Below are 18,707 nucleotides of genomic sequence, written 5' to 3'. Positions count from 1 at the left end.
CTTGTACTTGATTTTAAAACATCTTCATATACATTTTTTGTTCTTCTGTTCCAAGTAAAGAAACTACCACCCAAACACACACGCTCATTTTGCAGATGTGTCCGTGTGTATTCAAAGGACATTAAACCCATGGAAATGATCAAGAATCATTGCTAATTCAAGAAATGCACACATGGGAAATAGGAAATGAAGGAGCTTTGCACTCAGCATGGAATCGTGTCTTCATTTGGAATTGGCTTTGTTACCTCATTAAAAGGATTTAAAGGATTTTACCCTGATAATGTCACCCTAGTTTAAGACTTATTGTCTTAAACACAATCCTGTACAAAAAAATTTGGGAATTATGTGCAGCATCAATGCCACGTGCATGCCGGAATAAATTACACATGGAAAGGTTTTGTAATGGCCACCCAGTATCATGGAAATGCATTCACTGCAGTCTTTGCATGCAGGTTTAAAATAGCTTCAAATGATAATTAACTGATAGCAAGAGTGAATATTATCCTTGCTGACTTCACTGCTGCCAACACTGAGACCTGAACCCCCAGCTTCAACTTACTGATTCACATCTCAAACTGTCCAGCTTCTGTCTAAATACAAAGCAAGAAATGTCACTCAAACCAAAGCTAGAATTGAATGAAGCAGAGAATTAAAGAGAGAAACAGCAATCCTTTTTGAAATGGAAATAAAATGTCTTTATTTTATATTGATTTGCTTTTTATATAAAAAGTACTTACATTTAATACATTTTTTTTCTTCCAAAATACAAGCAGCCAAACGACATATAAATCAAATACAAAATTATAAAATCTGTTGTATCTTAGTAGCATCCCATCTGAAAGTAACCTGTAACGTGATTTAATTCACAATCTCTAAAATTCCCATGTAACATTAAGTTTGATCCATGGCATATCAAGAGCAATCTGTGACCTATACATGATATCTTGTCCTAGGTCTATTGTCTAACAGCGATGAAGTCAATTTTGTCAGCTTTAATTTGCTTAATGAAGCCGTTGTAGTTGTATTGCTGAGCTCAAATGTAGCTTTAAGCAGGCAAAGTAGCAGAAAAGTAGCTTTTTCTCCTTCTCTTCTTTCAAACTACCAGACTGTAGTTTAATGACCATCAAACTGACATCAGCTCTGCAAAAATGTCGTCAAGCCATAGACCAGACTGCACTTGGTCAAGATTTCTTTTCAGAGCTTTCCCAGCAGCCACATGGTTGGTAGGGTTCATAAACATGGTTTATAATTGCAGCATTTATCTGGGTGGTGGAAATGAAAAATCACATCATGAAGCAAAAGTAAACAACACTGGACCGATATAAACTCAATTCTTCAATGAGAACTGACTGTAGTCAAGCGGTTGACTTGTGTAGCCCTATGTGGAGGAAGAAAGCGGGGAAAATAAAGAAGAAAATGTTATATGAATACAATAAAAACCATTATAGTGACACAAATATGGCATTTCTAGCATAATTAAATATGATAAATGAGGTTAATAGTATAAGGAAATGAAAACTTTCACAGTGTAATGTGAAGTAAACACTAGAAATAAAAATAAAAAGGCAAAGCTGTCATGATGCCCAAAGGCAATGTACTTAAAATTTAGGAAGAAATGAACACACCAATTAAAAAGAAAGAAAGAAAGAAACAAACAAACAAAAAAAAAACTAAATTCAGCTATTGTAGTTTTGTTAACTGTCCACAATGTGCAAATGAGCAGTTGTGTATCACATGTGCAGTACAACAAAAACGCTAAAAAAAATAAATGGACAAGTATATCTCCAAATATCGCAGTAGATATGAAGGCGTAATGCTGATGGTGCCAAGAAACCAAATATAAACAAGCTATCTGGAACCTGATAGGAAATAGAAAAATTGTTGTTTTCCTCGTGTTTTATACATTTTGTACATTTAAGTAAAAAAAGAGTACAAAGTGTAGTCAGGCTATGCGGCGGTTTCTCGAATCGTCCCCTCAAGTTTCTTTGGGAGTAGCTCTCTCCTTTCGTCAATGTTGATGACTGGTTTGCGACAGTTCTGACCATCGAGGTACATCTTCGCATACATCGGATTGGAGTAGTTCATTGGCTGTTTGGAGAGAGAATTGTGGAAAATTTAGATTTGTACTCTTAAAAAAAAAAGAAAAAAGAAAAAACGGCAGATTTTAAAGGAAAGCATACATGAATAAACATAAATTGTTTTACAATGAATAATTAATTAAAAAATACTACAAAAATTAAATAAGTTGAAAACAAGTTGTGCAAGATTTTTGAAAGTTGGTTCAAGGAGTTGCTTCCACTGCAGCCGGAGTCAAATGTGGTTTCTGTAGCATCATTTGGATTGGTGCTTTGAAAAGCATATTTAATCATGCGTATAGTGACATGCTAATGTCAGCAAAGGATGATAAATATTGTATAACTGTCACTCACAACCCCATCAACCTTACCACCTGCATAAGTCAACCACTAAAAACGAGAAAAAAAACAACAAACGGAAGTTGAGCTTAAAAGCCATGCAAATTCTAACACAATGACATGTGCAAACGGCACACAACAGATGCATGCAAAAATGTAATTTAGAATGACTGATACTCAAGTCAAATAATTGAGACAAATAAGCCCAAGGTGTTCACCTGTCCAGGTATTACTTCCTTAGGGACAGAGTGAATATTCAGCGTGCAAGGGTCACTGGATTTTACACACCAGCCCTGGAACACACACAGTTGCCCCAGCATGCAGTCGACATTTAGAACATCATTGTCACTAAAACAACATCTATGTAAACGCTGCTGTTAAGACAAATTTTGACAGAAAAAATGTTCATAGCATGAAACAAACAGTCAGGACAAAGCAGTATTGTTACTGGCAATATAGCATTGTGTGTAAGAGGCATTAGAATTTAGAAACAGATGTCAGAGTTATTTCTGTGCAAGGGTAAAAAAATATCATGTTTGCAGCTTTAATGAGGCAAACTCTCAAGGTAAAAGAAATTGCAGGAGCAGTGAGTATTTTTCATTGGGTGGGAGGATGCAGGCAAAAGATAAAAGCCCTGATGTAAAGCTATAATTAATATTACATATTTACAAGTCATTTATTCAACAGATATTTTTCAGGAGAGAACAGAAACATGTTCTTTCTGGATCTACCACACTGATATTTATGGATCTACATCATCAACCTCAGAGATTTCTTGTATTAAGGGTGTTAAAAATGCCAAACACAAACCTTTTGGGGATCAAGTGTGAAATTTGGTTTGAGAAGGCTTCCGGCATCTGCGTGGTTGTCATGGTCCACCTCATACATGTTGTAGGATGGATTGCCTATCTCCACATTAATGCCTCCATTAGTTATGGGCTGCCGTTGTACACGTTTCCCCCTGCGACAGAGAAGCACTTGAAACAGCTGCATATGTCTGGAGAGACTGTTTGTTTTTATGGGCTGTGCATTTTTGAACATGCATTTTAAAATACAAAGTGGCTTATAACTAAGGCTGTCAAATTAACATGATTAAAACGACATTAAAAGGCAAATCAGGCTAAAAATAACAGCAGGAGGTGATGCAACAGAAAAATAATGCATCAGTCTGTATGCATATACAACATTACATTTTTTTTGTCTATTTTGTATATTTAATACTTTCATCATTATTTCAAACAAATGATTTCTCATATATAATAAATAATAAAATAAATTAAATTCAAGGTAAATAATATATATATATATATACACACACACACACACATACAGGTGCTGGTCATATAATTAGAATATTATCAAAAACTTGATTTATTTCACTAATTCCATTCAAAAAGGGAAACTTGTATATTATATTCATTCATTACACACAGACTGATATATTTTAAATGTTTATTTCTTTTAATTTTGATGATTATAACTGATAACTAAAGAAAATCCCAAATTCAGTATCTCATAAAATTTTAATATAACTTAAGACCAATACAAAGAAAGGATTTTTAGAAATATTGGCCAACTAAAGAGTATGACAATGAAAAGTATGAGCATATACAGCACTCAATACTTAGTTGGGGCTCCTTTTGCCTGAATTACTGCAGCAATGCGGCACTGAATGGAGTCGATCAGTCTGTGAGACTGCTCAGGTGTTATGAGAGCCCAGGTTGCTCTGATAGTGGCCTTCAGCTCTTCTGCATTTTTGGATCTGGCATATCGCATCTTCTTCTTCCCAATACCCTATAGATTTTCTATGGGGTTAAGGTCAGGCGAGTTTGCTGGCGAACTAAGAACAGGGAAACCATGGTCCTTAAACACGGTACTGGTAGCTTTGGCACTGTGTGCAGGTGACAAGTCTTGTTGGAAAATGAAATCTGCATCTCCGTAAAGTTAGTCAGCAACAGGAAGCATGAAGTGCTCTAAAACTTCCTGGTATATGGCTGTGTTAACCTTGGACCTCAGAAAACATAGTGGACCAACAAACCATCACTGACTGTGGAAACTTTACACTGGACCTCAAGCAACATGGATTGTGTGCCTCTCCTCTCTTCCTCCAGAATCTGGGACACTGATATCCAAAGGAAATGCAAAATTTACTTTCATCAGAGAACATAACTTTGTCCAGTCCAGCAGTCCAGTCCTTTTTGAAGCGAGACCCTTCTGACGCTGTATGTTGTTCAAGAGTGGCTTGACACAAGGAATGCGACAGCTGAAACCCATGTCTTGCATACGTCTGTGCATAGTGGTTATTGTAGCCAGCTGCAGTCCACTCTTTGTGAATCTCCCCCACATTTATGAATGGGTTTGTTTCACAATCCTCTCCAGGATGCGGTTATCCCTATTGCTTGTACACTACATTATATCACATCTTTTCCTTCCCTTCACCTCTGTAATAATTAGCTTGGACACAGAGTTCTGTGAACAGCCAGCCTCTTTTGCTATGAACTTTTGTGTCTTGCCCTCCTTGTTCAAGGTGTCAATGGTCCTCTTTTGGACAACTGTTAAGTCAGCAGTCTTCCTCATGATTGTGTAGCCTACATAACTAAAATCAGAGACCATTTAAAGGCTTTGCAGGTGTTTTGAGTTAATTAGCTTATTAGAGTGTGGCACCAGGTGTCTTCAATATTGAACCTTTTCACAATATTCTAATTTTCTGAGATACTGAATTTGGAATTTTCCTTAGTTGTCAGTTATAAACATCAAAATTAAAAGAAATAAACATTTGAAATATATCAGCCTGTGTTAAATGAATGAATATAATATACAAGTTTCACTTTTTGAATAGAATTAGTGAAATAAATCAACGTTTTACGATATTCTAATTATATGACCAGCATATATATACACATACACATATATATATATATATATATATATATATATATATATATATATATATATACACATACACATATATATACACGTCAACATAAATTTATAATGATATAAATCAATTTATGGCACAAAAAAGTTCCAAAAAGTACCTTTGTCGTCTTCTGCAGATGCATACACCTGTAACCACCGTAGCAATCAAAATGACCAGCAGGACCAATGGCACAATGATAGCTATACTTCCTGTTTCACACAAGAAAAAAGCCAGAGGCAAAAGCCACTATTAAGTCTATTTCCCCAGGTGTCTATGCAGGTGGAACAGGAAATTATTAGATACTCCATCAAAGCGAAATTAAATAAACACTGCTGCAGCTGAAAAGATATTAAACCAATATTTAACACGAAGCCCAGATGTATATTCAGATGTCGTTTGACTGATGAAATAACGTATCTTTTCATTTTAATAATTCAAGGACTGAATCCTTATTAAATTAGTAGGGTAGAGCTCTTTATAAAGTGTGAAAGCTCTCTTCATTGCTCACCTCCAGCTGTGTTATCAGAGCGGCTGCTCTTGGGGGCCGGCCTCTCGCACTGCGTCCCTGACCAATTAGCTGAGCATCTGATTTAAAACAACAGAGTCAAAACAAACAGAAGGCAAGTCAGAAAAATGAACAAATGGCTGACATTTTCAAATTAAAAAGAGTTTTACAGGTGAGTTTAAACAGACACAGGCCTAAATTCTAATTAAAGGAATAGTTCACCCAATAATATAACTCATAATTTCAAAATGTCCTCATTTACTCATACAAAGCCTTAAAGGGTTATTTCACCCAAAAATGTACGAATCAATTAGAGTTACATTAAACATTTTCTTTGCTCCAACTTTCCAACCTTTATAATGGCATGGGTGGATGTTTTGTTCAGCAGTTCAAAAGTAGTCAAATAAAGTGCATCCATCCATTTTAAAACATGCCTCACATGGCTCGGTAGGTGAATAAAGGCCCTAACCCTCCTGTAGCAAATCAATGTGTTTATGTAAGAAAAATATCCATATTTAAAATTTCTTTCACGTCTCTTAACTCTTGTAAGCAGAAGCCATTCGCTGCGGATGACGTTCAGAAGTTACACAGAACTGTTTATATTTTTTTTTTATATGTTTTTTTTTTTTTTTTTTTACAAAATAACATCGATTCGCTACAGGAGGCCATTAGTCACCTCCGGAGCTATGTGAGGCACATTTTAGTATGGAAAGATGCGCTTTATTTGACTACTTTTGGACTGTTGAACAAAAACACCCACCCATGCCATTATAAAGCTTGGAAGAGCAAGGAAAATATTTTAATATGACTCTGATTGGATTTGTTTGAAAGAAGAAAATTATATACACCTAGCTTGCCTTGAGGGTGAGTGAAACATGGGCATAACATTTTTGGGTGAACAAACACTTTAATACAAAACAAAACCAATATACATAACATATAATATTAAAATAATAAAACATACCGATTTAAAACATAAATGCAGTCTTGGTGCTTTTAAATTATTGTATAATGTTTTTATTTTTAACTTTTATACATTTATTTGTCAGCTTTAGGTGGACTATCACTTTAAGTATAGGCAAACATGCAAACAAACTGAAAACACTCATTAGATGATGAGCAGTAAAGCGGAAAGAAAGTCATGAATCATCTTATTTGTAATTGGAAGCGGTCCAGCGGGGGTCATGTTTATGATTAAACAGATGTTTGATGTTTGTTTATCAGCGGATGATATGAGGGTGAAGACTGGATCATTCACATTAAAACCGTACACTATTTTACAGACATTGCGGACATTTTTCAATTATTTGACTGTATATTAACTCCTCCCTAAGTTGAGACTGTACAGGATTTTAGACAAATTAAACAGACAAAAAGTATACAGATCCCAAACAAATGCAGAACAAATGAGAGAATCATATATGTGTGAAGAGTTTGCACAGTATGGGATGCGTGTTCTCCAGGATGGTGCTGTAGGATCATGGGAAGTGGACAGTGGGAAAGCAAGGAGGTTAAATCAACTGGATGGATGGAGTCTGGTGGAGATGAGGCAGCTGAATCAGGTGAACAGTGGGACCTACTTGCATCGAGGTTTGTTAAGGGCAGTTATTGTGCATATTCCTTCATTCTGACAGTAGTAATCGCAGGGATTGGCCAGCTCATCGCAACGCTGGTTCTTGAACCCTGCCGTGCAGCTGCAAGACATCGCAGTGACGTGAGCACAGTGGAAGTGAAATTAGAGCGAAGAACTGAGAAGAAATATGCATGATCTGTAGAGTAGCAGCAAGTATCTGGTCTCTATTTCTTATAAATTCAGGATCCGTTGTGTTTTATGACCATTAAATTAAATGAGCTATAATGCTTTTCAAAAATATTCACTCCAGGGGTTCTAGGATTCAAGGTTCCCACACCCATGAATTTCCATGACTTTTCAATGATCTGTTCATGTTTACTGTAAAGGATTGCTGGGTGGCATTTAAGTTCTATATGTCTGAAGACTATTAATAGACAGACTGATGCCATCACATTTTTTCTCTACATATGAGCAAGGTCTAGCTGATCAAATATTTGAGAACATATTCACTAAAGAAACTTTCTCAGATTTTTGTAATTTTCGTGACTGTACAGTATAATGACCAAAAACCCTTACAACCCCTAATGATTCAGGAGTTTATGATTTCACTGGAATAGAGAATGAGCCGAAGAAGAGCGATAGAGAAGTGAAGTCTTAGCCTGGGCCAATCTCAGGTTTTGATGCTGACAGATGAGTAAATCGCAGAAATCAAGATAGGACAGTGATAAAATTGGACGTCTCAAAACCATCTTCAAAATAAAGTTGTTTTATTCAGTGTAGACCCAATAAACTGTAAGAGAAATTATAATGTTTATGATTTCCCATACTTTTATTCCCATAATTTAATAAGAAATCATCTGATTGTATTCTGGAGAATATTCTGTGTTGAAACATGCTTTGTTATGTTTCCTTCATGTCAGAGCATCTTAAAGGTATATAGGTGTGCTTTAAAGGAAAGAACTGTTCCTTTGCAAATATATATATATGACTCTAGGATATGATAAATTATATTCATTTTAGGTCAACTATCATGACTTCTTGCCAGATACAGATCCATCATTCCATACATTTCCTGTGACTCAGTTTTATGAATTTTGTCGCAATCTGTGTTTGTAGCTAATAAAATCTGATGGGAAGGAAACGATTGATAACTGTAAATATCTTGCACAGGACAAGATGGTCACGAGGTGCAAACTGTACATGAAATCATGTCTCTTTAACAATTTATTTGGGTCTTTACAAATGCACACAACACAGTAATAGCAAATCAAGAAAACAGGACCATATGATCCACAGAGATTTGAAAGCAGGGTTTAACAGTATGAGCATTTCACTGGCATTTAACACTGGCAATTAAAAATTATTGTGGAAATTTAAGAGTGCACTGGTGTACATAACCTTCCACACTCAATTTGCAATTCATTGATTATAATGGGAGTGATTTAGTTTTGCATTAGGCTGCTGCAGCTTATTCAGCGTATATTATATGCTGAACGTCAAATATTAATAAAAACAACATGTAGACAACTGGAAATTTAAATAAAAATGTTAGAACTAAAACCAAGAAGAAATACAACAGAAGCTATGGTACTGAAACTGCTTTTCAGGCCTTGTCAGCATTTTATACTGTATCTCATATATATATATATATATATATATATATATATATATATATATATATATATATATATATATATATATATATATATATATATATATATATATATATATATATATATATATATATATATATATATATTGTCACACCTGGACTCATTTAGTGTGTTTTTGCCCGTGACCCAGTTTCTGTCTTTCCGTGTTTTGGTTTGATTAGTTCCCAGGTGTGTCTATTCTCTTCCTCATGTGTGTTAATTTAGTGATTCCATCCACCTGTGTTTCCCCATTATCCGCTGTACATAAGCCTTGTCCTTTCAGTTCTGTTTTGTCGGGTCTCTTCATTTGCTACTAACGTGTGCCTACCTCTGTGCTCCATGTTGGATATCTCCTGTGTTGGATATAATAAAAGCCTTATTTCGTTTATCCTCAGCTCCGTGTTCCTTCAGGCAGCGAAAACCGTGACAGAAGACCCGACCCAAAAAAAAAGTTTAAAACCGCGTGTCTTTCCCTCCGTTTTGCTTTCGTTTTTTCACAGTCTTTTCTTTTCTTAGTTTCTACGGATCCCCTCTATCGTCCCAAATTCCTCATCCTCCTGCTGAAGCAGGAAGGACGTTCTCTCGAGGACCATACCAGACAGTTTCTTCTATTAGCTAATGCCACCAGCTACCCGGACGACGCGCTCTGCACCTTCTACAACACCAGCCTGAACTCCAAGTGCAGAGCGTTGTCGCCCGAAGATGGTCCTCGGGAGGATTTCGCCGCATACGTGGAGTGGACTCTGGCGAGAAATGGCTCATCTTTCACCGTCAGCCCCATAGAGGATCTCGCCAGTCCCACTCCCTACCCAGAGACCAGCCAGCCACCAACTCGCTACACGGAGCCAGAGCCCACCGCAGCCGCAGAGCCCGAGCAATCCATTGACAGGGAACAGGATCTCGAGAGCGTGACTGACCAGGTGTGTGAGCCGGCCACACCGTGCATCGTGGGAGTCCTCGTGGAGATCGAGGGCGTGGAGGAAAGCCCTGCCCACACTCCTGCGACTGAGGGTGAGCTGTATGCAGTCTCTGAAAGTTATATGGAGCAAGTTCTGGATCTGATGGACTGGTCTATGGAGGTAATCCCTAATATTCCTGTTTCTCCGCTGGTTCCGTCCAGCCCTGACTCCCCTGTATACCCTCTCAGTCTCCCACTCCTACCTCCTCCAGTCATTTCCTCTGCTCCATTTCCGCTGGTTCCATCCAGCCATGAGTTTCCTGTTTCTCCGCTGGTTCCGCCCAGCTCTGAATCTTCTGTGTCTCCGCTGGTTCTGCCCAGCTCTGAATCTTCTGTGTCTCCGCTGGTTCCGCCCAGCTCTGAATCTTCTGTCTCTCCGCTGGTTCCGCCCAGCCCTGAATCTTCTGTCTCTCCGCTGGTTCCGCCCAGCCCTGAATCTTCTGTCTCTCCGCTGGTTCCGCCCAGCTCTGAATCTTCTGTGTCTCCGCTGGTTCCGCCCAGCTCTGAATCTTCTGTCTCTCCGCTGGTTCCGCCCAGCTCTGAATCTTCTGTCTCTCCGCTGGTTCCGCCCAGCCCTGAATCTTCTGTCTCTCCGCTGGTTCCGCCCAGCCCTGAATCTTCTGTCTCTCCGCTGGTTCCGCCCAGCCCTGAATCTTCTGTGTCTCCGCTGGTTCCGCCCAGCCCTGAGTTTCCTGTTTCTCCGCTGGTTCCGCCCAGCTCTGAATCTTCTGTGTCTCCGCTGGTTCCGCCCAGCTCTGAATCTTCTGTGTCTCCGCTGGTTCTGCCCAGCTCTGAATCTTCTGTCTCTCCGCTGGTTCCGCCCAGCCCTGAATCTTCTGTCTCTCCGCTGGTTCCGCCCAGCCCTGAATCTTCTGTCTCTCCGCTGGTTCCCCCCAGCTCTGAATCTTCTGTGTCTCCGCTGGTTCCGCCCAGCCCTGAATCTTCTGTGTCTCCGCTGGTTCCGCCCAGCCCTGTATCTTCTGTGTTCCCTCCCGGCCTCCCTCTCCCACCTCCTCCAGGACCTGCTGGTCCCTCTGCTCCACTTTCGCTGGTTCCGTCCAGTCCTGATCCTCCTGTCCTTCCTCCCATCCTTCTCCTCTCTCCTCCTCCTAGACCAGCCAGTTCCTCGTCATCCCTGCTGGTGCCAGTCAGTCCTGCAGCTCACCCTCAGTCCGCGCCATCGGGGCGCGGTGGTTTGCCGCTGGACTGCCAGTCTCCAGCTCCGCCTTGGCGTGTTAAGGCCCTGTCTCCGCCTCCAGCCTCCGAGCCCTGGACTCCTCCTCGGTCCTTCGACCCAGTGGCTCCGCCTTGGCTCTTAGCTCCCTCGTCTCCACCGTGGCCTGTCATCCCACCTGCTCCACCGGGCTCCCTCGTCCCTCCGGCTCCACCTTGGTCAGTCGTCGACCATCCGCCGCCTCGGGACTCCACTCCTCCGGTTCCACCTCGTCTTTCCATCCCTCCGGCTCTGTCAGGCTCCTCCTTCCCTCCAGTTCCACCTCCATCCTCGGTCACTCCGGCTCCACAGCGGTCTGCCAGGACCCCGCCTCCGCCTTGGTCGCCTGAGCCTTCTGCTCCACCTAGGCCCTCCGGAACCTCGATGTCCCCCTGGCTCTGCGGCTGTGCTGCTCCATCTTGGGCTCCTCACCCACCGGTGCAGTCTCCGCCTGTCGGCCCCCTGGTGTCGTCGACCCTTCCTTCACCATGGCTCCTCCCGCCGTCGACTCCACCTTGGATCTCCGTCCTGGCTGGTCTCTGGTGGACCATCTGGCTCCTCCTGCTCCTGTCTCCTCCCTGGCTCCTCCTTCTGTGGTCCCTGTCTGCTGGCCCCCTCCTGGGAGTCCGTCCTCCACCGGAACCTCCTCCCAAGTTCCCACCCACGCCTCCCCCTGTTGTTTCTACGGTGCGAGGACGCACCTACCGGGAGGGGGGAGTACTGTCACACCTGGACTCATTTAGTGTGTTTTTGCCCGTGACCCAGTTTCTGTCTTTCCGTGTTTTGGTTTGATTAGTTCCCAGGTGTGTCTATTCTCTTCCTCATGTGTGTTAATTTAGTGATTCCATCCACCTGTGTTTCCCCATTATCCGCTGTACATAAGCCTTGTCCTTTCAGTTCTGTTTTGTCGGGTCTCTTCATTTGCTACTAACGTGTGCCTACCTCTGTGCTCCATGTTGGATATTTCCTGTGTTGGATATAATAAAAGCCTTATTTCGTTTATCCTCAGCTCCGTGTTCCTTCAGGCAGCGAAAACCGTGACATATATATATATATATATATATATATATATACACTGTATTGTGATGAATAAATATATTAATACATATTTAAAGTATTACTTAAAAAATGTACAAACAATGTAAATATGGAGCCCTAGAGTAAAGTTGTTAAAGTCTTTTTATGTCCTAAATATTTTAGAATATTACAGAAATCTCTAAAATCAAAGTGTGAGGGACACATGAATATTTTTTTTTTCCCTGCTGGTCATATCTGAAAGCTTCGTGGCCTTACTACTTCTAAACACATGGTGTCCTGCCTTCACCTGTTCCTGATCTCGCAAAGGAAAAGCAAATTTATTCTTGACAAAACAACAAATCATCAGGGTTTCAAAATGTATCCATTCTTGCCTGCCAAACCAAACAAATCAGGATTCCAGCTGTTCTCAGGATGGCGTCCCCGTATACACAAGTCCACAGGGTGGACATCCTGTCAGTGTGAGCCTAACCTCGTCTTTATCAAAGAAAAAAAAAAAACAACTGCTGCACCTGACGACAAAACCAAGGATGACAGCTCAAAAAACATTCAGGATTTTACAGTTTTAATCAGACTTCCCACACATAGAGGACCCTTAAATGTGATTTGTGGCCTGAATCAACAGTCAGTAATTTCAGCTTTATGTTTAGTATTTCATTAGTGATCATTGATATAAAAATTATACACCCTTAAACTTTATATTATCAAAAGATTAATGTATTTTCTATTTCAAAAAATGATATTAAATTTTCTATTAATCAAAGATTAATAATTCATAAGAGTGGTTACTTGAGCATCAACTCAATACATGATTTGTGAGTGATAATGTGATGCTAAAGACAGGAGTAATGGCCGTTAAAATTCAGCTTTGCCACCAAAGGAATAAATCACATTTTTAGATATTAAACAGAAAAAAAGTTTTTTTTTAAATTGAAATAATATGCCACAATATTACTGTTTTACTGTATTTCTGATCAAATAAATGCAGCCTTTGTGAGCATGTAATATTTATTTCAGATAAAAAAATAAAAAATAATAAAAAAAACTGGCTCCAAACTTTTGAATAGTAGTTTATTAAATCCACACTTTACTTCAGCAATATTAACAACAAAAAGGCATACTGAAGAAATAGCTTTGAGGCTTGATGTAATTAGATTTTTAACCAAAATAACCAAAAGTCTGTCAAACTAAGTGCCAGTGTAGAGCCCCCCACTGAGGTAATTTTGGGCCCCATTGATGGCAAACCTATGAGTCTCTGACATCTGTACAACCTTTCTAAATGAATGGTAAGACTTCCATGGTTATGTGCTCTGTGGGCCTAATAGCTGAGTATTGGAATGTGGACAAAAGGAGGCACTTAGTCATTCTTACTGGCAGAAGGGAAGGCTGGTGTCGGGGTCCAGATGACAGGTGCCTCCGTTATAGCAGTAGCCATCACACAACTGGCAGCTTGAGGCGATTCGACCACTGGTACAGCTGGCAGAACGACAATAAATTGGAAAAGCTAAAAATGTGGCATAAACTGAGGAGTCATTTCTCTGTGAACTTAATAAATAATAAGTTCTTTATATTACTTTGAGCTACTTAAATGTCACCAGAGTTGCTGGAACTTCATTGTCTTGAATAGAATTATTTTTTCCTGAATGCATAGAAATAAATGGCATAAAATCCATTTTGTACTTAATTTGCATTAGATGATGAATGACTTTCAAAGGTTAAGTGTGTAATTTCAGTACCAATTCAATCGCCACATAGAAATGCAAAAATAATAACTGTATGCAAATATGCTTGCAATATTAATATATATATATATATATATATATATATATATATATATATATATATATATATATATATATATATATATATATATATATATATATATATTTTCAATTGCAATAATATTTTATTACTGGTTTTACTGTATTTTTTGATTGATTAAATTTGCTTTAGATGTAGAATTATTTTAAAGGTGAAGTGTGTATTTTCTGTACTAGTTAAATTACCAAACAGAACTGTACAAACAATGACTGTATTCAAACATGTTTGCAATATTAAAAAAGCAAACAGTTATTTGAGATTGGAATAATATTTCACTTTACTGCTGCTTTTACTGCATTTTTGATCATATATATAAAATATATGAATTAGGCATTGAATCATTCTCAGCTACTTACAATTACTATTCTGAATAGAAATATACATCTGCACAACATTAGTTCTGTACTTAATTTGCTTCAGATGGAAAATATTTTTTTTTATGTGAAGTGTTTAATAATACAATGCAATACAACCACTAAACTGAACTGTAAAAAATAACAACTATTTTCAAATATGTTTGCCATCACATAAATCATTTTCAGAGACATTAAAAGCAACTAACTTGCAAGCCACATCTCCTGTATCTCCATTAATAATACATGGTGCTCCATGGCACCGCAGGCACTTGTCGACATCACACTTGATGCCTTCATAGCGAGGCGGACACACGCATTCAACGTGTCCGGAGCTGGACAGTGTGCAGGCCTGGGAATGGACGCAGTGGTGATGACAGATGTCTGTCAGGAAAAAAACAAGATATGTCCTTAATTAAGATATGAGGGCACATTTCTCTCATATTATGCTCAAGTTTAATTAGAATTTTACAAAGCTTTAATGAGACTTAATTACTCGCATCAAATATCTACTGGTACCGAGATGAAAATGTGTCACCCCTTGGGTGCACAGCGCTGAAAACGCATTACGGGTGCGCAGATTAAATTGTTTTGCAGCAAATTATAATAACAAAGACTTTATAACCACAAATATTTTATCAGCAAAGCACAGAAACACCTCAAGGTTGTTACAGCAGCATTTAGAAAACCTCTTTGGGCACAGATTGATCAAATACCAGCAAATGCCCTTTCGAGTCAAATTCAATATTTGCTTTCATTGGGGCTTTTTTTGTTGCTGTTGCCAGCTGTGGAGAGAAAACTCAACAATTGTTCCATTAACCACAATGTAGTGACTGGTCTTTTATGTAAAACCCACAACAAACCCTCTCTGGAGATCATATCATTTTCTCCACATTTTTTCTGGTCCACTCTGTACTTGAAAGATTTGAACAAGCAATATGGATTATGATGATACTGAATTAAAAGGGCTCAGCAGTAGATGTAATCACCTGCCAAGAGAATCACTGACCTAATGAATTAAAATGCAATTGCTGACCATTTCTGCTGGGTACAAGCAATCTCTTATGATACTTACGATAAAGACAGTGGTCACCCGTGTACTCTGCCAAGCAGCGACACACTGGCTGGTTTCCAGGGCTTACATCACACGTGCCTCCATTCAGACAGTGATTATCACAGACCCGCCTCTCACAGTTAGGGCCAGTGAAGCCTGTGACACAGCGGCAAGTAGGTTTCCCTAAGATCGGAGTAGAGAAATGCATCCATGTGAGCGTTTTATTCACATTTGTCCTTTTGGTTTTACTACCAAAAGTTGAGAGAATGTGAGCTGTTGGCAAATGCTAACAATTTCAGTAAAGGCCATGAGAAATGTTATAATTTTACAGGAAGCTATTTATATTTAGAGCTATACTTGAGTAAACAAGTACCAAAAATTGACACCTGATGTAAAGCGGCCTGAAAACAGCCCTAACATCAACCAAATGAACCACATTCTGCAGTACAAACTTGCACCCAAAGGTTTAGTGTAAAAGTGGCCTCAATAAAAAAAAGTCATATAATTATAACAGGTATTTGATAATACCTAGAATATCAAAATCAACTGTGGGCGACAGATCCTTTTCCTATTTGGCGCCTAAACTCTGGAATAATCTACCTAACATTGTTCGGGAGGCAGACACACTCAGTGTTTAAATCTAGATTAAAGACCCATCTCTTTAACCTGGCTTACACATAAAATACTAATATGCTTTTAATATCCAAATCCATTAAAGGATTTTTAGGCTGCATTAATTAGGTAAACCTGAACCGGGAACACTTCCCATAACACCCGATGTACTTTCTACATCATTAGAAGAATGGCATCTATGCTAATATTAGTCTGTTTCTCTTTTATTCCGAGGTCACCGTAGCCACCAGATCCCATCTGTATCCAGATCAGAGGGTCACTGCAGTCGCCCGGATCCAGTACGTATCCAGACCAGATGGTGGATCAGCACCTAGAAAGGACCTCTACATCCCTGAAAGACAGCGGAGACCAGGACAACTAGAGCCCCAGATACAAATCCCCTGAAAGGACCTTGCCTCAGAGGACCACCAGGACAAGACCCCAAGAAACATAATACTCTTGAAACCATGCTTAAGCAATTACATTTTTTTTCTTTTCTTCTTAAGATCATGGTTTCTTGTTGCAAGAACTGCATTATTTTATTATGGCCACAAGTTTAATGTGTAAACAAACCTGGGTGACCATAACACTCTGGGAAATGGAAATAATAATTTACAAAAACATATGAATTAAGAATGACAAATTTTTGTTTAGATTCAATAAATGGTGTTGAGTTTTGAGTTTTTACAATACGCCTCCCTCATGATATGACCTCAATAAAATAGATAGTTCTACTTATAAAGAAAGCTTTCACTCAGTAACTATGCTCTTTTTAATAACACTGCACCCCACTCGACCATAAACAATCACCAGAGAAAATGATGAAATGTATCAAACTTCATAAGATTCTGATGTTAAGAATAATTGCTTTCGTACATGCCTCATCAGTCAGATGATTGATTATGATAGATGAAGCTGTAAAATGACACTCTTGACTAATTTTAATTGAGGTGCAGACATAAACACTCAACTGATTTTGTCATCAGCAATCCTTTGTAAGTTTCTACATTTGGGAACAAAGTGCTCAATTTCAAATGAATTCTTTATTAAAACAGATCAACCGCACATTAGCATACAAACCAAGAGTCCATATGCTGCCTTGAATAATTTTAGAGAACAACCATTATTACTAGCACACACACTGCCACAGTTTTGTTAACAGATGTCTTTCAAATATTAATTTAGAAGAACTCCTCACCTCATCACTCAAAATTTCACAATAGTTGCATGTAGAATGCATGTCATTTGTTCACAAGTACTGAATATAAGACCATTTCAAATACTTCATTACTAAGACTGAGTCGAAGATCATGTTTTGAAATCTATACAAAGCTGTTTGAGAGTTTCTTACCAAGAGGTGAACCGGTGCATGTGCCTCCGTTTAAGCAGTAATCTGTACAGTGGTTGACTTCACAACGTTCCCCAGAGAAATTCGGCCAGCAGTAACAGCGCCAGTCTCCTTTTTCATTGGCCATGCAACGTCCTCCGTTCTCACAGGCAGGTCGGCATAACTCACCTTTACAATATTGAAACAAATAAGATTTTTTTTTCCTTCATTGAATCTTCATGTTCTTTCCCCCACAAAAACATGAAAAGAAGTGGACAGCCCTACAGTAAAGTGAGGATTCAGACCTGAGACAATGGGGTCAATACAAGAGCCATTGACCAGGGTCTTCCCCTCTGGACAGGTGCAGCTGGCCCCAGTTGGATTGAGCAAACACATAAAATCGCAGGTCATCCGTAGACAGGGATTGGCCACTGAATACAAAACAGATAAAGCAAAAATTCAACTTGGGATGTACAATGACATTTAGATAAACTACTATATATATATATTAGGGGTGTAACGATACGCGTATTCGTTGGATACGGTTCGTTGGAGTAATTAATTATATTTGAAAAAAAAAAAAAAAGAGAGAGAAAGAAATATAATGATATGCGTTCAACAAGGTAGCCCAATAACCCAAACAACGTAACAGGCAATGCCCCTGACACTCCCGAAGAAGAAAAAAACACCATCTTATATGTTTATGTTAGGCTACTCAGCAGGCGCTCGCTCACTCAGTACACGCTGAAGGCTCGTTGCAAAATAGCCAATGCGTTTAACAGACTAGAAATGAGAAGATCCTCCAATAACCAACAGGTCTGGTGTTTGGGTGCACTTTGGATTCCCTTTAAGCTATAATGGTGATGGCAAGAGAGTGGTGGATAAAAAAACAACGGTATGTCGCATCTGCAACATGACAGGGTACACCAGCGGGATTACAAAAAAAAAAAAAAAAAAAACCAGCGGGAATATCTGGGATATATGCGTCAGTACTATCTGGGAAAAGACGAAAAAAAGGAGAAACATGCACGCAGCAAACTATCCCTGCAGCATTTAGACACTATAGCTTACAGGGAATCCAACCCAAACACCAGACCTGTTGGTTATTTTAGGATCTTATATTTCTGGTCTGTTAAATGCATTAGACATTTTGCAACGAGCCTTCAGCGCGTGCTGAGTGAGCGAGCGCCTTAGGGGCCGTTCACATATCGTGCCTAAAAATGCATGGAAAACGCTAAGCGCGTCTTTCTCCTCCTTTCCAAAGCGCTCG

At 39.2% G+C, this 18,707-nt stretch overlaps 1 protein-coding gene across 2 annotated transcripts in view; it reads right to left on the bottom strand.

The window, feature by feature from the left end:
- Positions 1-671: 671 nt before the first annotated feature.
- lrp1bb (low density lipoprotein receptor-related protein 1Bb) overlaps positions 672-18,707 on the bottom strand; it is a 257,531-nt gene continuing 239,495 nt past the window's right edge. Inside the window, exons 82-92 of one of the 2 annotated variants that reach the window (XM_052566199.1) lie at positions 17,743-17,868; positions 17,462-17,626; positions 15,520-15,681; positions 14,654-14,828; positions 13,642-13,746; positions 7,420-7,533; positions 5,843-5,919; positions 5,453-5,543; positions 3,225-3,375; positions 2,633-2,707; positions 672-2,088 (exon numbers count right to left, since the gene is read on the bottom strand). In XM_052566199.1, the coding sequence (XP_052422159.1) occupies positions 1,948-2,088; positions 2,633-2,707; positions 3,225-3,375; positions 5,453-5,543; positions 5,843-5,919; positions 7,420-7,533; positions 13,642-13,746; positions 14,654-14,828; positions 15,520-15,681; positions 17,462-17,626; positions 17,743-17,868 (1,382 nt within the window). In that variant the 3' untranslated portion in view covers positions 672-1,947. The remainder of the gene's footprint in view (positions 2,089-2,632; positions 2,708-3,224; positions 3,376-5,452; positions 5,544-5,842; positions 5,920-7,419; positions 7,534-13,641; positions 13,747-14,653; positions 14,829-15,519; positions 15,682-17,461; positions 17,627-17,742; positions 17,869-18,707) is intronic. The other variant, XM_052566198.1, reaches the window with a different exon arrangement.

This window comes from Carassius gibelio, chromosome B9 (assembly GCF_023724105.1).
Source record: "Carassius gibelio isolate Cgi1373 ecotype wild population from Czech Republic chromosome B9, carGib1.2-hapl.c, whole genome shotgun sequence".
Lineage (NCBI taxonomy): Eukaryota > Metazoa > Chordata > Actinopteri > Cypriniformes > Cyprinidae > Carassius > Carassius gibelio.
This window is presented reverse-complemented; position numbering and strand designations above follow the sequence as displayed.